This window comes from Tyto alba, unplaced genomic scaffold (genome assembly GCF_018691265.1).
Source record: "Tyto alba isolate M040663 unplaced genomic scaffold, T.alba_DEE_v4.0 Super-Scaffold_39, whole genome shotgun sequence".
Lineage (NCBI taxonomy): Eukaryota > Metazoa > Chordata > Aves > Strigiformes > Tytonidae > Tyto > Tyto alba.
The window spans coordinates 11,954,761-11,977,168 of NW_024881314.1; the positions used below are offsets into that span (position 1 = coordinate 11,954,761).

The 22,408-nt window shown below is 52.6% G+C and overlaps 1 protein-coding gene across 1 annotated transcript; it reads left to right on the forward strand.

Annotated features, from left to right (window-relative positions):
- Positions 1-879: 879 nt before the first annotated feature.
- Positions 880-22,170, forward strand: LOC104362072 (bMERB domain-containing protein 1). The gene is made up of 7 exons (XM_042802770.1): positions 880-999; positions 7,743-7,863; positions 13,386-13,459; positions 17,035-17,149; positions 17,282-17,355; positions 18,027-18,182; positions 19,784-22,170. The coding sequence occupies exons 1-6, from the start codon at positions 924-926 to the stop codon at positions 18,143-18,145; spliced, it is 579 nt and encodes a 192-aa protein (XP_042658704.1). The 5' UTR covers positions 880-923; the 3' UTR covers positions 18,146-18,182; positions 19,784-22,170.
- The last annotated feature ends 238 nt before the right edge of the window (positions 22,171-22,408 follow it).

Genomic DNA, 22,408 nt, shown 5'->3' on the forward strand with positions numbered 1-22,408 from the left:
GGGGGACATCGGTGCCGCTCACAGGCATGTCCCAGCAGAGAACTGTGTCCCCTCCGTGCGTTCTGGGGAGGGTGGTGCTGAGGCGCGTGCCTCCACGGGGGACAGCAGGTCACGAATCCTCAGTGGACCGAGTGCTTCCAAGATCGGCGAGTGAGACGTGTAAACCCCTGCGAGCGGGAGGATTTACAGTCCCCAGCCCACCCTCGCATTCCCCCTACCAGTTTGCTGGGACAAAGCTTTCAGGACGGTGGGACTGGTGGTTGCGGTGTCCCCCAGGAGAGGGGCAGCGCTCAGCAGCAGGATCCCCGTTGCTGTGGGTGCTGCCAAGGTGCTACCCACCAACGTTTGAATTTCAGACCCGCACAGCCCTTTGAACAGTTTTGAAACCCTTGCTGTTGCGTTTTCCCATGGGGAAAAGTTCCTGCTACCGGCAAGTGCAGCTGCCCCTCGCTTACCTCCTCGCAGCATCTTGGGGGGGGCTGTTTAAGGCCGTGCCCCATGTCCCACACGGGCTCTGCAAAGCCTGGCCTCGGGTTTAGTGACAGAGCAACGCGTGTCCCCTCCCGGGCACCCCCCGCGCAGCGCTTTCTGCCCCTCACCTGCTCTGCCGGGGCGGGGCGGGGGGGGGGGGGGGGCTCCTCTTATTTTTTTATTGCTTTTCTGGCTGCGGTTTTTGAGAGACTTGTTGGGGCGTGGGGTGTGGAGTGTGGGTGTGTGGATTCGAAGCAGCCGGTGCCCGAGCCCCGGGGAAATAACCCGGGGGGGAGTGGGGGTGGGGGGCCGCGGGGGTCCGGGGGCGGCGGCCGGCAGAGGGCGCGGAGCGGCGCGGAGCGAGCCCCCCCCTCCCGCCCCCCCCCCCCCCCCCCCCCCCCCCCGGGCCGGCGGAACGGCGCTGGAAGGACCGGAGCGGGCAGGGCTGCGGCATGGAGGGCAGCCGGCCCCCCTCCCGGTACGGATCGCTGGAGCCCACCCGGTGGCCGCCCGCCGGCGCGGGGGCAGGTGAGCACGGCGGGGCCGGGACGCGCAGGGGCGCGGGCGGGTCCAAACTTTCCCCCCCCCCACACACACACACCTCCTCCACACCCCCCGACCCCGGGGGCTCCCGGATTCCCCGGTTATCCGAGCCCCGGGAGCTGGCGGGGAACCGGTGCCTTCATCCACCAAACGGAACCCCGCGGGTGCTCCCGGTACCGGCACCGCCGGAGCCTCCGGGCAGCGGGAGTGGGGCGGGAGGGATGGGGGGTAGCGGGGAGTAGAAGGACGGAGGGAAGGGGTGGATGGAGGGGAGGGATGGGCGGAAGGCGGGATGGAGGGAGGGAAAGGCTGGATAGGGGAGAGGGGTGAATGGAAGGAGGGGAAGGGTGGCTGGAGGACAGAAAGGACGGAGAGAAGGGACTGGATGGGAAGAGGGATGGCTGGAGGGATGGAGGGATGGCTGGAGAGAGGCTGGAGGGAAGGAGGGATGGCTGGAGGGAAGGAGGGGTGGCTGGAGGGATGGCTGGAGGGAAGGAGGGGTGGCTGGAGAGAGGCTGGAGGGAAGGAGGGGTGGCTGGAGGGAAGGAGGGGTGGCTGGAGGGAACGAACCGCTGGACGGAGGGACCCAGCCCGCCGCTCTGCCGATGCTGCCCGGGGGGACACGGAGCCGCTGTGCTGTCGTGCCCGGCTGTGGGCACGGCTGTGACCGGCACACCGGGGTGCCCAACCTGCCCGTCGCTGCCTTTTCCCCTCTCTGTCCATTCCTCCAGTATGAAACGGGGTGGGCAGAGGGGGGAACACCGACCTGGGGGCTTGTCCTGGGCAGAGTCCCCGACCTTGGGGTGGGAGGAAGGGGCTCAATGCTGGGCTGTGGGCAACATCCCTGGGAGGGGAGGCTGCTGCAGTCCCTCTGCCATGACATCCCTCCGACCACCCCCCTTCCCCATCCCTTTCTGTTCCTCCTTAGCCCCTTGCACCCAGCCAGTTAGGGACAGGCAGCTGGAAAGGCAAGGAAAGAGGGATGGAACAAACTCCTGCTGGGTACTGTTGTGTGGGGGTGCTGCCCATGAAGCTGCTCAGCTCCTTGGTGAGCTGCCTGAAGTTTTAGTTCTTCTCCTTTGTGCCTTTCATCATGGCAATGTGTATCCTCGCCCCCACACCTCCCCTGCCTGGGAAGTGTCTATGTGGAAACCCTGCCCTCGCAGGGTCTGAGAACTTCCATCACCTGGATCCTGTGCTCCCAGCAGCCGGGTGACATCAGGGTGGGCCAGGGAAGGGTCAAACACTTGCTGGGCTCAGGGTGCTGGGCATGGCCTGGGCATCCCCCCTTGGGGGCCTGCAGGCAGGCTGTGGGGGCTGTGATGTTTGCTGGTTCAGTGCAGGTCCGTAAACTCCCAGCTCCCGGGTGATCCTTGTGATGGGCAACGTTGGTGTCTTTTTTGAATGCTGCTCTGCTGTTTGCTACCATCCCAGGAAATCTGAGGCCAACCCCGCGCAGCACTGAGCACACACAGCCTCTTGCCCTGCTTGTGCTCAGGAGGTGACCCAGGGGAGCCTGCACACAGCAGCAGGGTCGCGGAGGGGCTGGGGGGGGTCAGTGATACCACATGGGCAGACAACACCCACCCACGAGTCATCCAGGGCTACCTCACCTCTGAACTCTAGTCTTTTTTTATGACTGTTTAACATAGTCCCAGTGGTGCTGGCTGTGCCAGGGGCTGCACAAGCACAGCCAGAGAAATCCCCACCCCCCCGGCTGCAATGGGCCAAGGCTTCACGTTTCTCCCTTGGTTTAATACAGGGGGCACTGGCAGGGGAACAGTGCCGTGGTTCGCAGGCTGCCAGTAGCTGTGACCTCTCCCATCTGAGCATGATCCTGTGCTCTGTGACCATGCGTTGGCAGTCCTGGAGGCTCATGTCCCTCCTGCCAGGCAGTGTGGGTGGTGGGGATAGCACCCCGTCCACCAAGGCTGCCCAGAGCCGGGCAGCGCGTTACCATCGCACTAAAGCACACGGCAGAGTTAAAGGGATCTTGGGATGGAGCCCAAGTGAAGAGCTCTGACCCCCTCCGCAGAGGACTGTCAATCAATCACCCAACTTTAATCACAAAGTAAATTGCTTGAAACTCAACCCAGCACTGGTTTCTGCTGTGACTCAGCTCAGGCTTGCTGCTGGCTGTCTAAATGTTTTCACCAAAGCCATCTGGAGTGGAAGTCTCTGGCTATTATACTCCTCATTAACAATACTTGCTTCCCCTGGGCCATGTGTGATGATTAGAGCACCTCTAAATTTAAATAGAAGCTTTCTCCCCTTCCTTGGTTTGCCAGGTTGACATGGTGCCAGATGGGGGGTCCTTTGGCCCGGGCAGCGTGGGGCTAATCTCTGTGTCTGGCCGTGCTGTTATGTGTGCAGCTGTGGGAGCAAAGGGACCCCCTGGACAGCATGCCTTCACATGGGTGTCATCCCTCTCCATCCCCAAAGGGAGACTCAGGACTCTGAGCTTGATCACAGCTTTAATAAACATCCCTGCCTTAGGCCCTCGCCCATGCCAGGCACTTAGGGAGGGTGTAAGAAACCTATTCTCAGCTTTGGCAAAACCATCTCCAGGGAAATCTTTTGCCCAGCTGTCCGCTTGCAGGTCGTGCCGGATTTTAATCCCTTGTGAGCTCCGAGTCTCTTCACTTGCCATTTGCGACTGCTGTATGGTGTTGCTGCCATCGCACAGGTTCCGGGGTGCACAGTGCCCTCTGATTTCACCACCATCTCAGGAAAGCTGTGATCTGGCCCATGCCTCTAGCTGCTGGGGTTTGGGAACTCGGCATCCCCCCGTGTCTGCCTGGAGAACGCAGCTCCTGAGCTAGCAGGGAAGGTCCATGCACATCCAAATTGGTTGTCACAGACTGATCTCATTGCATGGAATTGTAGAGGAATTTGGATCAGGAGGGACCTCTGAAGTTATCAAGTCCAACCCCCAACTCAAAGCAGGCTTAGTAGTTAAATCAGGTCTCTCATAGCCTTGTCCAGGAGGTATCTTGGACCAAAGATGAAGATCCCCCAACCTCTCTGATCCCTGTTCCAGTGTCTGAACAACCCTTTGATCTGCTTCTCTCTGCCCCTCCTTGTCCATCCCGTGCTCCAGCCCCTGCCCACACTCAGACGTTCCGGTCTTGGTGGCATAAGGACCTGTGGTCCTGGGCAGATGCTGGCAGATGGAAGGAGTCTCCATCAGTAAGTTCATCTTGCTGTCCTGTCATCACCTGCATATTAATCACCTTTATGGATTCACTGGTTTCTTATGAGGCTTAGTGGGTGGTTTTTGCGCAGAGGTATAGCTCTGTGTTCCCTTGTCCAAGTGCTCCCTCCCAGGGTTCATGGGCTTCATTGTGCAGAAGCACTCACCTGGGATTGCCCTTCCACTGCTTCTGCCCTGAATTAAGCAGCTCCAAGCACAACTGCCCTCTTACAGCTTCTTGTCCAGGACTTACTGCTTTGGTGAGCAGTTCCCTGACATACCTGAGGTCGCATCTTCCCTAAGGGACACAGAGTGCCATGGCCCTGACCACAACACCTGAAGGCACAGCCAAGGGCTGAGGACCTTCCAGCTTGAGTCCTTCAACCATGGCTCTGCTGCATGGGGTAGACCTGTCTGCTCTCCCCATTTCACAGGATGCTCCTGGAAAATTTCCTACAGAAGGGTGAGCAGGGAGGAGGTGGGTGTGAGAGCAGCTCCTTCTGAGCAGGGTGGTCCCAGCCATGTTGTATTCCCCATCTCTGATGGGAACCCACCAGAGCTGAGCCAGGAGCTTTCTCACTCTTGTGGGCAGCTGCCTAAGGGCTGAAATTACCTCCCAGCCTCCTGATGCAGAGGAGAGCAACCAGAATTGCCACCTCCTCCCTTCGTGTACGCAGGCGAGGACTCACCTCTCCCATCTGGGATTGCTTCTGTTAATGAAAAGGGAGAAGAAGCGATGCTGACACCTGTTTCAAACCCTTCCACTCACCCACTGGGAAACAGCTGGCTGATAATCTCAGCCAAATACTTCTGCCACCAATGATCAAAGACATTCTGGGTTATTCACCCACCCACCCCAGCCAGGAGTGACAGCCCCCCTCCCCCAGACTCACCCCTGTTCTCCTAGGAGTGATTAGATTTGTCCTTGGCTAACGAAGGCTGCAGTAACCTCGTATCTTTGTTTACCGGAGCATCTGTAAAATAAGCACCGTTGTCATTTTAACCTGGTCACAGAAGCCACACTTAGAGCAATGCAGCTTTTTCCTGACAGGTCTAGAGCTGCACAGAAGCACAGCCCAACCCCAGGGAGCGGCTGCCTACAAGCACACACCGGCTGTACCTCCACGTGTGGTGTTACCTGCTGTCATCTGCGGGGAGATCCTGCCTGTCCCCGGCGCGCGGCCCCCGCTGCTCAGCAGCTCTGGGTGCTGGTGCAGCAAAATACCCCGGGCAAGGGGAGCTCTGGGGTGGCAGAGCAGCAGGATGCTTGGGACAGGGACCTCAGCATGCTGGTCCCCTAGCAACCACACTCTGGTCCCCTAGCAACCACATCCTGGTCCTGTAGCAACCATAGTCCGGTCCCCTAGCAACGCCCTTCAGGCCCATAGAAACAAGGCTAAAGGGGGGGTTCTGTGCAAATTTGTAGTAGAGCCACTGAGCAAGAGCTGCTGGAGGGCAGCGCATCCAACCCTGCGCTTTGTCCAACCCATGTATTCATCAGTCTGTCCTGAGCAAGTGCTGGCTCCTGAGAGCATCCTGATGACAGAATGGGGAGTGAGCGAGGATTCAGCACACTGGCACCAGCTGACCGTGGCCTTTGTGCCTGGGGGAAGAGGGGGGATAATCTCCAAGTAGTCCTCATGAGTTTCTAAGCCAGAAACAGCAGAAAACCATTCTCCAAACCAGTCACACTAACCCAAACTACTTGTATTTCCACTAATAAAGCTGCTTTGCCATCAACCTTGGAAACATGCCTCACTCTGGGAATGATTTCTCAAGCAGTTTTAGATGATGGGTAGAGGACCAGTGAGTACAGAGTGTTTTGCCTTGTGCCTTAATCCTGGTTTCTTCCTGCCCTGTAATCCTCAGCACTGGCCTGGGTCCTGTTTGGGATCCCCAAGCCACACACTCCAGCTCTGACATCTCCAGTTCCCAGACCTTGGCTGCCCAGAAAATCCTGTTCCTGGAGTTGTTGCTCTCTGGCTCTGCTTTCCCTTCTGTCTGCATGGGGAAAATCCCAGGGCTACAGGAAGGCAAAGTCTCAGAGGGGAGACGTGCCCTGTGAAGATTCAAAGGAAGCAGAATTTGCCCCCCGATGTTTGTGATTTCTAATGTTTTCTCACAGCCTGGCTTTGCTGTAGCTGTTGAGCCCCCTCTCCCCAGCCTGTGCTGTGCGTACATCATAGGAGAGCCAGAGTAGCCCGTGTGTGATAAATGTGCTGCTGCATGTCACTGATAACAAGCTCAGTGATGTGTCTCTGAGAGCCGGTTCAGGCTGGGAGGTGGGAGCTGGCCTGTGAGCAAAACCTCAGCTATCCTCATCAAATGGGCTGGGCGCTGCTGTGGGACGCGCAAGCTCACAGGCACTGTGTGAATCAGCACGGCATCCTCGTGTAAATCAGTGTGACAGTCTTGTGCAAACCAGTGGCACATCAGAGGGACATCTGCGTGTAAATCAGTGGAGGGTGCAGAAGCACAACTGGGATCTCATCCTGTCGGTCCCTGGGCTTGCCACTGTGCTCTTCTAAAATATAAATTACCAGCCTGTCTTCCTTCATTTTGCTGTGAACCCCTTTCCTCTTGCCCTGAGTAGGTGAGATCCCTTTTCCCTGCCTCAGTATCGCCAAATGGTTTATAGAGGTGATGCTCAGTACTCTAGAGGATGAGGAAGCCAAACTGACCTGCTGGGTACCATGGGTTTTTTTCCCCGTGAGTTGGGAAGGATGAGGGGGTCTTCACCCAGCCTGTGATGGAAGGGGAGCAGCTGTAGGAACTTCACCTTCATGACTCCTTAGCCCTGTGCTATACGGGTCCAGCATTTGTTCCTGGTGTGTCCTGGAGGAGGGTGAACAAACAGTCTCTGTGCTGGAGATGCCTGAGGCTTACATGGTTCTGGAAAAAGAAAGAGGTGTTCCTGTCCTTCCCTCCAGCAGTTTTTATGTCCCTTGGCTTTCTGCTTTTCATCAGAGGGGGAAACCCCTGGAAACGTGGGGCTTTCTCAGCAGCACAGAGCCTGGCCCAGCATTGGTGTGAGCAGGGTGTGCTGCAAATCCAGCACAAGCAGGTGAAATGGTGCTTGTTTCTAAGGCTCAGAGAGCTGCAAGCTCAGGCGAGGTGGCCCGCTGGCCTCCGTGGTCCTCCTTCATCCAAACACTTCATGCATATTGCATGCGTGTTTGGAGCTGCGCTCAGCAAGCTGAGCCAGCTTTGATGCTAACGCAGCAATGAGCAGACCTGTTCCAGTGCCCAGCCTCACATAAAGCATAAATAAAGACAAAAAACCACAATTGCTGGCAGCTCGATGCCCTTCCATACGTTGGTGACTTCCCATGGGTTCTCTGGGCTGTCTCCTCTTGCAGCACCCAGCAGAGTAGCAAGAAGTCTGGAAACAAGTTTAAAACTGTGCATGTGCCTCGTGGTTATGCTGGTCCCGTGTTTGCAGGGAGGGGGGTCCCTGTGACAGCCCCGTGGTCCCTGTTGTCCTCAGCACCCATTTGACATCTGCTGGCTAACGTGGTTCCCATTTCATTTGCAGAGGATGAGATTGTTTCCATGGCTGACTCGACCACCACCATCGATGACATTGAAGGGGAGCTCTTCAAAATCGAGAGGATCAGGGAGATCCTGGTGAGGAGGGAGTCAGAGCTGCGGTACATGTGAGTACCTGCCCTCCTCCTGCCCTGTCCCCGCTTCCCAGAGTCACCCCGGCATTTTCTGACTGCCGGATCAAACACGGATCATCCCCAGGGATGGGCAGAGCTGAGGCTGCTTTCCACCTCGTTTTCCACCTGGAAGCGCAGCCTCTCCCGCTGCTCTGGCCTTGCTCTCGGAAGGGGCTTGAACAGGTCCCTGTTTCAGAGCTGCCACTGATGCTGTGATGATTTGAGCCAGCCTATTTCTATGCAAACAGAGTTTATGACACAGGTTTATCTACACTAAATGTTTCCATACCCAACCACAAGCACCCCACCTCCCCCGCGGGTCCATACTCTTCCTCAGTGCGTGGCTCTTGGGCTGGGCTTGGGAAGGGACCTGAGGTGCGGTGGCTCACTGCTGCTCTCTGGAGATATCGCTCTGCCCCAGCACACAGATCTGCCGCTGTTGAACAGCCACATCACCACAGTTTACTCTCCCCATACCGAAATATTACACATCCTCCCAGCTCCTCCTTTCCTCCTCCATCCCCTGGCTGCTGGGAACATCAGGACACATCGGTGCCCCATGCCTGTCTCCACACCGCATCCTGACCTCCCTCCTGGCCCAGCCTCTGCAGACAGATGAGGAGGGAAGTTTTTTTTCTCCACGTCAATCACCAAAGCAGTTTTTGAGTCAAAATCTGTAGGCCTTTCACATTTAAGGCAATCAAATAGCTGCTGTGTTGCAGTGGTACTAACCAGCAGTTAGTACCAGGGTGATAAAGAACATTTTCCCTGGGTATATCGGGAAGTTTTATGGTTTGGGAGGAAAAGGACCGACCAGCATTCATCATCTGGGTTGATTAAGATTTTAATACCACTGAATTGCTATAGTCAGGCCAGTCCTGAGATCCCATGCTGTCAAGTCAACCCAAAGCCTGGGATTTTTACTGGTAATGGAAAAGATTGTATTTACTGGGCTACAGGACTTGATATGCTGATCTTTTAATGTGTCTGGGTCCCCTTTTTACCTGTGCTACAGGGATCAGCAAAGCCTGGAAATGCCTGTGTAAATCTGCTCTCTGGGGAAGCTGTGAGCTGGACTGTGGTTTAGAGACTCAGATTTGAAGTGATGACCTTTTTGAGGCACAGTTCCCCCCAAATATATTGTTGAAAAGGATTTTTGTAAATCATAAAATGTGTAGTTCTTAAATGCTTTCCATGGCAACCAGTACCTACATCGTACAGGTATTGTCAAAATTCACATCTCTTGCTTTTTGTTATCCCTTTATTTGTTTTCTTTTTCGGCTTGCACTTGGAAAACAAAAAGAAATCACTCACAGAAACCTCATGCCAGGGTGAGCATGGCTGAAAAAATGATCACTTGGAAGTCTGGAAGTGCCAGGATTCCACGTCTGGGTGGTTTGGCGGTGCTGTGGGCAGTTGGAGCATCGGCTTTGCGCCGCGCGGCAGCGGGAGGAGCGTGGCTCTGCGGGGCAGGGAAAGCCGAGACCCTCCCTGAGCATCGCTGTGGAGCAGAGGGGTCCCGGACCTGGGTTCTGCAGGACAGGGTTAAAAAGGATGGCAACCTGGGGCTGCAAGGGATTTTTTTTTTTTTTTTTTTTTTTTTTTTTCCCAGTGGGAAAAAAATGTGATATTCAAGATGTTTGGACTGTGGGGCTCAGGGAGATGGACATCTCCATTGATGTGCTGCCAGATGGAGGAGTGACCTGTCTGATCAGTCGATAGCAATCAGTGTTTTCTTCTTGGAAATGTCAAACTGAAACATTCCAACATTTCTGAGATGTCTGTGCTCTGGAAAACAGTGGAGTTCCCAATATTTCTCCTTTTATAGGGAAAAAAAAAGGGTCTAAAATTCTTGTGGGAGACTCAACTCCACACCTCACCCACTCAGCGCTCTGATCTGCTCCCTAGGGCCAGACAGGGGTTGCGTGGTGATGGCTGATATTGCAATAAGTTTTATCACCAGTGGTAGAAGTAATCTTAGCTCCAGCAGCAGCCTTCTGGGTGCTTGTCTCTGCAATCTCACCCAAGCTTTATTGAAATGAGAATTTTTATTATTGTCCATTTATTATTCTTATTATCAGTTTGTACAGAATTAAATTCCAGTTTAATTTTAATAATATTTGAGTTATCATTTGACTGTTTATTTTAATTTTAATATGTATCACTAGCAATCAGCCTGTTGCCCACGTGGCCTGTGCAGACCTCTCTGATGGTGCTCTTTGAACAAGCTCAGGGCTTAGTCACCACAGGACTATGAGCAGGCAGTAAAAGGACAAACAGACCTCCTTGTTCTCCATGTGCAGCTCCCAGACATTGGGATCAGTGGACCTGCTCAGGGTGGTACGTAAACAAATGAAAACACTGTCAGATGGAGCAAAAATCTGACAGAGCCAAGAGGAAGCCTTCTCCTCTGCCTGAGATGATCTTCTCCTACAGTAATATCACACCGGGTCCCTCATCGTCAGTCTGTTTTCTCTTCCCTTATTAATATTTCTGGTGTCCTTGGCTCAGCTGACAAAGCTGCATCTTCAAGTAACTCCAGCAAATATGACTCATCCCAGAAGGAGTGGATGGCATGACTCAGTGGAAGGACCAGCAGGATGACTGAAGGTGCGGACAGGGCTTTTTGTAACACATACTTCAAAAGTATCAAGGCACATCTGTTCAAGGTGGCACCAGCACATAAGTCGGTCACGTATTAGCTGTAAACACAGACTGTGTTTTAGAGTTTCTCATAGCTCGCAGCCAAGGAGCTTGATAGAAATCACAGAATCATAAAATCATAGACTGGTTTGGGTTGGAAGGAACCTTAAAGATCACCTAGTTCCAATCCCCCTACCATGGGCAGGGACACCTTCTGCTAGATCACGCTGCTCAAAGCCCCGTCCAACCTGGTCTTGAGCACTTCCAGGGAGGGGGCACCCACAACCTCTCTGGGCACCCTGTGCTCTTCCAGGTTGGGTGAAATCTCAGCTGTGCTCTTTCAGGTTGGATGATTTCCCATGCACCTTGCAAAGCGTCTGAGGAGTCCTTCTGCACTGAAGACTTGGACAATCTTGGGAAGCTCCTGTTAAGATGCTGCGGGGCTTGGTAGGGCTTAGGAGCATGTATGGTGTCTCTGTCTAGGTGAAAATGGGTTGGCTGATTCTTCACAGTCAGCATTTGGATATGTTGCTTCTCTTGGAGGCTCAGTCCAGACAGGTTGACCACTGTGTCCTACGGTGTTGGTGCTTACCAGCATCTTCATGAAACTGGTCAGTGAACATGATGTTTAATGGGAGCACATGCTTCCCATTCCACCCCATGTAGGCAAGGCACCGTGCACAGGGCAGAACAGGGCCAAATCCTGTAGAGACACGTCTGGTCTCCAGCTGAGAGATTTGTGCTAACAGACATTTTCCCAGCACAGACTGCTCATGGTTCAGCACCCACATCTGTTGTCTAAAACATTCAGGGCTGCCGTCATAATTCTATAAACTCTAGGGATTTAAGTCAGTGGATAAGTTTCACTGTCATAACAAAATGGTCCTGGTCAGAGTGTCCACATCTACCTCAGTGTGATGATGGGAACCCTCTTTTCTGCTAGTGGAGCTACTCAGCACCATTTGAATGTGCTGCCTGACCCCAGTTCCTCTGCCGTGGGGCTTCTGGTGCCACTGCTGGCTCCAAGCTCCTGGAAGATGCGCATTGAGAGTGTGAGGACTGATGTGTCAATGACAGAGTTGCTTCATGGCTGCACCAACTGAGTAATTTCTGGTCCTGGGGGTGTGGGACCCTGTTACACCTGGAAAACCTGGGGCTGGATTTTGGATGGAGATACTTTCTTTTTGCTTCAGGCCAGGTAACAGAGGCAGGTAGATGCCAGACAGTCTGGCCACTGTGGCTCACTAGTGCCAAGGTAGGCCTGAAGAAAGAAGAGAAGCATCTTAAATCCCAGATCAACAGTCCAACCTTGATCAGGAGATTCAGTGCCTTGCCACAGAGTGGCACCTCATAGAGTGCTGCCAATATATATCATTTGCAAGAGCTTGTAAAAGCTCTTCTCAAATGAGCCAACAGTCAAAATCCCTGACCAGGGACTTCAGTTCCCAGATACCTTAATGCCAAAGAAATGGTGCTTCAGCAGCTGCTGGCTGGCTGGACTGTGCCAAGGCTTGGGATGCCACATCAGAGCAGCAGGCTTTTCCTTATCTTCCCAGTGAGGGATAATGTGTAAGGAGCCCAAGGAGGGCTCAGAGTAGAAGGAAAAGTGTCAGTTGGGTTGGTCTCATCATGCTTTGGTTGGAGATGTGGCTGGCCAAGTTTGGCCCTTGGAGACTGCTGGAAGGGCAGACGGGGCTGGGCAACCCTTGGGTCACTGCTTGCTGTAGGTATGAGTTGCTGGCAAAAAACAGGAGGACTTTGAGGAAAGGCCCCTAAAGGGCAAGGCAAGGAGGTCTCTGAAGCCAAAAGCTGCTGCCATGCGAGAGGTCAGGAGGTGGGGAGCACAGTCCACAGACCAGGGGCGGCACTGGGGGTTACTGGGGTTGTGACTTGTCTCCCACCCAGGGGAGATCCTCAAGGATGGCTTTGTTCATGGTGGAGAGAGGTCTCAGCCACGAGCACTGTCTGCTTTTGGGGTTTCCCTCACCACGGGTGAGGGCATAAAGCTCTTCAAACTGAAGCACTGATGCTCATCATGGCCAGGCACCATCATTCCTCAATCTCATCCAAGCATGGCTTCAATGAGGGAATAGGCATACAGTTTTTAAAAATAAATCAATAAATAAATTGGGTTAAGTCTTCTCTGCCAGCTCTAGTGAGGAGCGAGCAGTACTTGAGCTGGCACACCCATGGAGAGGGCTGGGTGTCTGTGGTGCTTCTGAGACATCACCAAACTGCCGCCAGCACGGACAGGGCCACGCATCCCCCGTCTGCTCCATCGGCAGCTGCTGCTGACATTTGAGTTGAGCCCATTCTGATAGTTGTCTTGCTGCTGTCGTGTGGTTTGACCCAGAGATTATTTCATTGCCTGCAGCTTCAGCAGGCTCCTTTTGTCCTGTTGAAGTGACCTTGTTTCTCAGCAGACACCTGCGAAGTTCACACGTTTCCCCCCTCTGTTGTGATTCATTTTCTACATTTTTTTAATTCTGCAGAAGGGCGGTATAAAATTGTCAGATCTTTTTATGTGGCAGCAGCTTCCATTTGGTTTTGGATTTTGCTGTTTGGGGATTATTTTTTGCAAGGAGAAACACCAATGCTATTGCATGGTGGATGTGCCAGGTTTTAATAAGGCTTGTCATTAGCACGATCAAACTTTTTCTTTGCCAACAACCCATGACACTGCCCATGTAGCTCCAACAAAATCTCTGAGATGAAGTGGGCTGCCATTTCCCATGGGAAGGCAGGTAAACATGTGCTCCTGGTCTCGGGCACCGAGTGCATTGCTTTCCAATGTTGGCTGGGTATTTCTCTCAAGGTTTTGAAGCTTTCCTCTCCTAGTCTTTACCTCAGTGGTTTCATCTGTGTCTCTGCAGGATGGATGACATTCAGCTTTGTAAAGAAATCAGCCGGCTGAAAAAGGAGCTTCAAAAACTCATAGCTCTTCCAGGTAAGGCTTTGTAAAGCTTCAGAGGCCTGCACCCTGCCACTGCAATCAGCAGAAAGGTTTCCTCTTCCTACAAGCTCTTGAATGGCTCCCACCCTGGGATGCTCCCAGAGACACTGCTGCTGTAGGCAGCGCGTGAGCATCAAGAAATGTGGCTCCCTGAGTCTGTCCTGACATCTTCCTTGGGAGTTTTGCTGCTTGCAGTACTGCCAGGGAGTCCTTGTCCAGGCCTGGGCTGAAGGGCAGAGGAAACAGAAAAGGAGAGAAAACGTGAGTCCTTTGAGGAAGATCTTCAGTCTGGTATAGGAGGAGAGCAGGAGGTGAGTGAGGTGGCAGTGAATGCAGGCACAGTGGGACCTGCCACGTACAGTGAGGAGCATCCCCAGAGAAGTTGAGAGGGCAGGCAGGGAACGCGGTCAGACCACACCATGGAGGGGCCCTTTTGGAAGTAGCAGGAGAGGAGATGCCTTCAAAGGCCTCGAGTGTGTGAAAAGGAATGAATCCTTGCTGCAGCCATGTCAGAACTGTGTGTCAGTGATGGGGCAGATGGCAGCAGCTGCCAGGGAAGGACTCCTGGTTGCAGCCAGGGTAGGATGGGTGCTAGGGGGACATCATGGCAAAGGGGCTTGGCGATGTCCCTGATTTAGGTGAATTCATCATTTGGGATGTTGAAAAGAGGCAAACAGTCCAGGGCAACATATGTGAAGACTTCAGCTGGGATAAAATGCTGCTTTTGTCACCCCCTTACCACAACCAGTGACCCTCCATGTCCCTGTCACAGCCAGAGCCACCCTTGTCCCTTCACGGCCCATGAAAGACCAACCTTGTTTCTCTAAAGGATCCCCCCTCAGCCAAAGTTTTCAAATGAAAGCACACACCAAACAGCTCAGGATTTGAATGAGCATGAACAAGAAAGGCTTCTCCACAAGCTGTGTCCCTCGCTGCTCATAAGGCTACGCGTTCTCCTAGGACATCCTCATTCATCCCCCAGGAAGGACTTCATGTGTGTTTTCAGAACCCTGTGGGAGACATATCCCTGCTTATTTTTACCCATCCAAACATCAAGATTTAGACCTCGGTGATTTCCACCACTAGTATCTCTCTGAAGACGCTGCACTCACTGAGACCAATGAGTGTGCAGCTGGGGGGCGATGCCTCGATGCAGACAAGGGACCAGCTGTGCACATCTGTTTCCCAGAGCAGCAGCTCAGCTCATCGCTTTGGTACCCAAAGTTATCTCAAAGACACGAGTGGCGAGAAACCTTGACCCTTTCTGATGCCACAGTGTTGCTATGCTGTGCGTGCTTGTGAATCTTCAGCACACAGTTAGAGCCCGTCTGCTGCTTGATATGCAGGTCTTGATCAGTTTAATACAACCTGGCTGCATCCACAGGGAGGTTCAGACAGGGAAGCGGAGGATTCTGCCATAAAAACAGGACCTGCTTGCAAAACTTAGACCCAAATCTCATGTGGGCTTTTAATTCAAACACTTTCTGGTTCATAAAACAAGACTTGACCTAAACAATGGCTCAGGACCAGAGATAAAGTTGGTCTTTTCTGAAGCTGAAGAAGTGTGTCTGGATTTCCCTCATCTTCTCTGGTCTCTCATTTCTAGTGTTTTCAGCTTTCCCAGATTCAGCTGAGAGCAGAAATTCTGCTTGCATCAGGGATGCTCTTTGTGTCTTCTTTATAACTTCACTGAAATCAGACTGTTGAAAAAATCCTTGTGAGGTTATTGCAGCAGATGATTCGTAAAAATGGGCACTGAACTTTGTTTCGGATAAAGATTCAAACACGTCAGTGTTTACTCAGAGCTCAGCCAGACCTGTGGCCTGAAATCTCTCCAGACCAAGGTGCCTTTAATAATTCAGAGAGATATCGTGGTCATGACGGTCTCTGACATCAGCAAGTTGGAAAAAAAAAAGATGCAATGTTTGTACAGTGGGTATGTTAACTCTGACATGCTCCAACTCAAGAATGTAGATTGTTAATTAATTCCAAATAGCTGGTATGTTTGTGTACAGCCTGATGCTTCCAATCTGTATGCCATCCAAATGACACTGTAAAGTGCTCCTATTCCTACCAGGCAGGTGGGAGCTGTTGCACAGAGACAGTGCCCATGGCCAGATGACTTTGCATTAACTCTTCAAGGTAGACCAGCATCTGTGGCCCAGACCTCAGTCCAGATCAGATTTCTCTGCCAGGAAGCTCAAGCTCACTCCCTGCACAGGACCACAATTGTAGGAGAAACCTTTGTTTCCTGGGGTTGTTTCCAATAACATGATGATGATGAGAAGTTCCTCCTACTCAGAGCCCTGCAGCAGCACCTCTGATCAATATATAGCAGACTTTAAACTACAAATCAATACATAGTTTAGGTAACTCCTGAGACCCAGCCTACAGGGCTTGCTCCATACTGTGAATTTCACTGCATTTTTATTTAGCTGAAGGAAGACTGGAGATTGATCCAGCCTGTGCCGGATTGATTTTGGAGCTGGCTGCTGAATTCAGAAATGGTATTAAATAGCTGCAGCACAGACAATCTAGTTTCCACCCAAGGTAGCTCTGCATTTATATTTAACACTCCTTAGCCCTATCTCTATCATCTTTATGTATCCCACTTTACCATTACATACCAATACATATAGGACATGAATTCATAGTGATGTGAGAGTTTTCCAGGTCTTCACTAACTCACTGCCCAAAGATACGTAACACAAGTGGGTCCCACTGCACTCCAGGTCGGTCAGTCTGGGGGTTCAAGTGACAACCGAGGCTAACGCATTCACAACAGCCTGGCAGGCACTTGTGGTCATCCTCGTGTCTGGGGTGGGAATGGGGCTGACAGTGGTGTGAACGGTCAGATGTAGAGGATGAGATCACCAGGACTGTGTTCAGCAAAAGAATAACACTACAAAACCAGTGCATTGTATCAGTTTTCATGTCTCTGTGTGTATGGGATAAATGGTCGTGTGAGGTGTTCCCAAGGCATCTGGGCACTGTTGATAATTCCCTATCCACTGAATCCCTCGGCCACATGGAAGACCAGTCTCAGAGGTCGCTGGGACCCTACCCAGCTCAGGACCAAGCTGAGACTGGTTGGGTGTGCTAACATGGGAAATGTGGGTTAAGCACATCCTGGCTGAAGGATGACATCCGAGTGACATTTCTGAGCTCTCTGAGACCTGGTACCCAGCCTCTTCAGCAGTGCAGGCTGAATACCCCAGGGGAGCCATTGTCATCTCCCACCAGAGAGGTCACCTTGTTGAGGGGCCCTTTCTCTGCTCTGCAAAGCTCACAGTTGCATCTTGCAGTGCTCAGCCCCATTAAAATTCTGGCTAGAAGCTAAAAATTCAAAGTTTGATGACGCTAGACCTGTCTCCTCCCAGCCAGGGTGGTCTGGGCTGAGATTGTTGATTATTTATCAGTCTGTATCTGGATCCAGGTGCACACTGTGGATTGGCTTTTACCTCTGCTCTCATATCTGCTTCTGCATCGAGCAGAAGCAGAGCAAGCGTGGCCTTGGCATTGGTGGGATGGCCCATCTTGGTGTGTTAAATGTGTTCCCTGTGCTGCAGAGAAAGAGAAGTCCAATGAGGAGAAGCAGAGGGAAGAGGAGCTGGTACAGCAGATACACAAGCTGGTGGAAACACGGGATTTCCTGGTGGATGATGTGGAATTTGAGAGGCTCAGGTAGCTGGGTGCAATTTATTCCTTACACCGAGGACGGTGCGGTCTGTCCTCTGATCTGTATCATGCCTTGCCAGATGGTCCTGGATGCCTTGCTGCACCTTTCCTGAGTGATAACCAATCTCTTTGTCACAGGGAAAGGGAAGAAGACAAGGAAATGGCAGAGTTCCTGCAAAGTAAGCTCTCCAAAAGCTACCTCCAGAAAGCAAGTAGGTGGTTGATGCATTTTATTCCTTGCACTGAGCCTCCCTGGCCATTTCTCCCATTTCCTAAGCACTCTGTCTCAAAGAGTTCATTGCTCTGTGCTAGTTTACCTGGAGACTATCTGTTGCTGAAAAAGGGTGTGGGAAATGGCGGTTGGGGGATGCTGGTGCTTGAGATCACATTGTGGAAACATCCCACATCAGTACAGATGTTATGCTTCCATTTCCTTCCTGGCCTTTCCCAGCCACCGTGTCCTGTGAGAATGGGGATGAGTAGGCATCCTTTTATGGCTGATGTACTTCATCTGACCCTTTCCAATCAGCTCCTTGCATTTCATCGCACCATTACCTAAGGTCACAAGCTGTGATATCCATCCAGTCCTCCTCTCTTCATGGCCTCCGATGGCAGGCTACCCTCTTCCCTTTGCCTCCATCATTGCTGGAGGAACACCTCCCCAGTGCAGTGGGAGGCATTTCCAGTCTGGGGTCCCTGTGCCTGTGTCCTGCCTGTGGACATCCACGAATCACCCATGGTGATGTGCCTCCTGGATGCAGGAGCTCATGCCCAGCTTGTGGGTCTGAGGAGGGTCAGCATCTTAGCCTTGAAAGGATCTCTAAGAAGCAGTGACGGGCCTGTGCCCTTATCATCAGGCAGACACTGATTCCTCTTTCCATAGCTCCTGTCAAAGAGAAGAAAATGACTTCCAGAGGGCAGCAAACCTCTGCACCATACATGACCAAAACGGGCCTCACCCTGCTCAAGGAGTGCTGTGGCTTCACCTGCTCCATCATGTAGGCCAGCCCCCAGCTCCTCTGCACAGGATATGACCATGGTAATGTCCATGTCCTGGGAAGCTGGGCTGGGCAAGAGGGGCTTCCTTGGTGTGCTGAAATGGCCAAGTGCCCGTGTGGGGTGGGTGGGCACCAACATCTGGGAGGTGCACAGCTCCTGGTGCTGCAGGCGTGGGGTGTGAGGGACCACCAGGCTGCAGCCCTGCCCTGGAGGGGCTGCAATCAGGGAAAAGGGCTGGAGCCCCTCCGAGTCCTGAGAGAAACAGCGGTGGTCATGACTGGGAGGAGGACAAGGAGATGGCGGGAGCTGGGTGGAGGGGGAAGAGAGATGGAGAGCAGGGAGGAGCAGGGCCAGATACATGGCAGGCAGTGTACCCCAGGCACCAAGGCATCTCCTTGTAACCACGTACAGGAGGGAGGTGTTGGTCAAATGTACCACTGCTGTGCACATAGTGCTCATGGAGTTACACCACCAATGCCTTTGTCTTCTCGTAATATCTTCTCGCAATATCTTTTTTTTCTTTGTCTTCTCGTAATATCTTTTGAGGGCCCTCACGTGCCTTCTCACATGCCTTCTCCCACCTGCTCCTTTTCAGCATGTTCCAGTTAAAGCACTGGCATCTGCTGACAGCCACAGGTACCCAACTGTAAAGTGATGTGCCCATCGTTTTTAAAACAGCAGGCCAGGCTGTGTCAATTGTACAGGACTATCCTCTGGCTGCCAAGGGGCAACCAGACAGTTCCTGTCCATTTGCCAATGGTTCAGGACATAAACTCATTCTGAACATTGTCACTTTGTAGAAGTCTCAGGGAGTGGCAGACCCCTAGAGAGGTGCTTGTTGCCATTGCAGCCTGGTAGGCACTTCCCCACCTTATCCCAGGAGGAGGCTGAAGTGACCAGGCTCACAGAGGTGGGTGGCTGGATCACAGCTGGACCAGCTCGCCTGGCTCAAGCTGCCTCCCTACTCCAATGCCTATGCATGACTCTGCTCCACAGCACATGCTGCCAAAATTGGTGTTTGTGAGCAAACAAATCAAGCAAGGCCTAAATAGCTTGGTGTGGGATGGAGCAAAGACTGAACTGGTGATAACTGGTGAGATCAGCTCACTCCTGCCCAGGGTATGATGAAGACACAGGTGAAGCAAGTCACAGTTGAGATGAAGTTATGCCTATAAGGATGTGCTTTAATACATTTGAAATGAAATTCTGTGCTCCAGCACTGCAAATCTGAGACCAGATCTTACAGCTCATCACAGGGCAGCTGGCAAGGAGGTGAAATCATCTGCTCGCTGAGCTCCCACCTTCCTCCTCCATGCCTGAGCTTCACCCAGGAGGTGATGAGCATGGCCAAAGCTGAGTGCTAGGTCCCGACTGACAGCATGTGTGACAAGCACTGTGCAAGAGGAAGATGATGGTGATGGAGGTCCAGTGGCTTGTAGTCTCTGTGGGAGGAGACATCTCATCCTTAATACTGCTGGAGACTTCCATCATGGCAGGTGGCCTGACACCCAAGAGTTAGTCTCATTGGAATTAGGCAGTCTCTAAAGCAGGGTTGGCTCTCTAGACACTGGAGAAGGGAGGCACCAAGGGGATCCCGTGGTTGCAATCCACGATTTCCTATCTCTTGACTTTCCTCCCTAGGTCTCCAGGCAGAGTCCACAATCTGCTCGCCTCCGAGAGTTTCAACTTCCCGTCATTGCTCATGCTTCCCACTGCAGCACCACCACCAAAGAGACTTCCCAAGCAGGCTGGTGCAATCTTGAATGATGGCGTGTGTCCCTGGTGCCATGTCAACGGTTGTCTCCTCCATGACATCAACAAACACCAAATTCCACCTGAGCTCAGCTTGGAAGAGGTGTGTGCAGCAGCAGCAAGCGAGTCCACGACAAAGAGGACCAGTGCAGCCCTTCACCCAGACAGAGTAATAAAAAAAGCATTGGGAGCTAAAGTTTAGAGAACCTTGTGCTCCAACATTCAAGAGATGCTGTGGCCTCAGATGATGTCTCATCCTTAGCCTTGTGCCACCTTGTGAGTTCCTGAGGACTCTTGATGGGGAATGTCTCTGGGCTGGCTTTCATCGGTTTTATTGCAAGGTGCTCTGTGGCTCTGAGCAAAGCGTGAAGGGCAGTCCCCAGAGCCAGCTGAATGAAGGGCTGATTCTTGTGATGTTACCACCTGAGCACAGACCTGGCATGTTGAACTACAGGCAGATGAGTTGCTTTCCCCACCTCACTATTACTGGATTCATTTTTCAGCTCCAAGAAAAAGGAGGAAATTAAAGCAAAAGAGAAAAGGAGAAAAAATCGGAAGAACAGGGCAAAATGCAGAAGGAAATGAAAACCAAACAGGAGACTGGAAAAGTGGCAGGGGAAGGTGGAGACAGCAGGTGAGAGACACTCTCACTGCCAAGAGGGCATTCAGTCCTGCCTTCCAGTGCTCCAAACAGTGCCTCTGGGCTTGGCAACATGAGCTGGCCATAAAGTCCTGTGCAAAAGACTCATGGCACCCTGAGGTCACCCACTGTTTTGGTTCCCGTTGTCCCTTCTAAGCATCCACCCGTGTTGAGGTGGCACAGCCAGAGCTGCTAATGCCCATCGTGACAGGAGAGGGGCTCTCTCGCTGGGTGTGAAGGCCTCCCACATCTCCCTCCCTGCCTGCCCTTATGCCCTGTAGGCTGCTGTGGCTTCACTGGTTGTCGTGGGTTGGCTTCCCATTTGGGTGGCTGCCCAAGAGCTCTGGCTGCCCTCTGGACAAAATGCTGATTCCTCCAGCTCAGTCCTGTGGCAGCTTGATGTAGGGTCTTGAGATGGTGTTCCTGCCTGGATCACTGTCCGACATGCCCATGCCGGGGAGACAGTCACAACCCATTTGGCTCTTTCCATTAGACCTAATAGCACATTCATCCTTAAAAGATACAATGCAGGTAGGATCCTTCGTAGTGCAATCCCATAATCAGGTCCAAGTTCCTTCTACATTTATCAGCACTGCCAGAAAACCCAGTGTGTGGGAACCTGTTGTCTAACCTTTGCCAGGGGGTTTCCACTCCTGAGCAATCTCCTCCCCTTATGGATCTTGCCAGCAACCAGAAAAGTCCACAAGCTAAACCAGTCCCTCTGCACACTCACAGACCAGGGTGCAAGGCCTGAATGAGCTGATGTGACACCTTGTCATCTCTAGCAAACTTGACTTCACTTTGGTTCGTGTCACCTCTGGGCTGACCTCAGTGATCTCAGTCTGAAGCCTGCTTACTTTGTGCTGCTCATTGTTAGTGTCCTACAGCATCCTACAACCACCACCTGCCAGTTCCTGGTGCTCTCCTTGCTTAGTGGGAGGCTTCACCGTGGGCTGGAGGGAGCACCCTGTAGATCACAGGAGCAAATTAAGTCACAGAGAGCTCCTTTCCACTTTGCCAACCCTGTGTAACGAAGTGAGGTTCAGTACACAGTTGGGGTTGTTGTCCAGTCCGGGGTGACAGGCCATCATTGGCACCATCCATCCTGGAGTTGATGGGACAGATCGGGCCACTTGCTCCCTGCTCTTCCAGAAACTGTCCAGTGGCTGTTTTGCTCGGTTGCTCTGTGGTTACGTGCGCGGTGCAATGCGGGTGTTTGCTTTGATCCACACAGACCAAAGGCTCAAGACCTAGAAGGTCCCTCTCACTGTCCTCGCCTTCCCCAAGGCCTTCTTGGGAAGGGTGAGTAACAAATCCAGTTTGGTTGGCAAGGAAAAGCCTTTGATTCAAAACTTGCTCTCCTCATTCATCCCTACCTCCACCCTACAAGCCCCCAAGACCCAGACTTCAGCTGCAGAGCAGGCAGGGAGGATGGCTGGGGGGAGATGGGCAAGGTCCTGGACTGTTTTGTTCTGTGTTTGTGTGGCCGGTCATGGAGAAGGAGACAGGCTGCTGCCCTGGTCATACGATACTATTTGGCCTGTATTTTATTTGATGGCAGAGGTGTGCAGCACACGGGAGCGACACTGTTTCATGTGCATTGATTTCAACCCAAACAAATAAATGTCTGTTGGAAGCTTGGTTCATAGGTATTTCCCCCACCCGGGGACTTTGTAGAGAGATGTCTCAGTTTGTGTCACAGCAGGGTGGTTGAAGTGGAGCAGAAACAAGATTCTAAAAAGTCAGGCTGGACTTTGGAGCTATTGCAGTACAGGGCAGCTCCTGCTGCTGCAGCAACGTATTCAACCCTTCCATTTCTGGCTCTCGTCCTAACATTGCACTTTTGGGCCAGGCTGAAGAATCTTTGGAAAGGC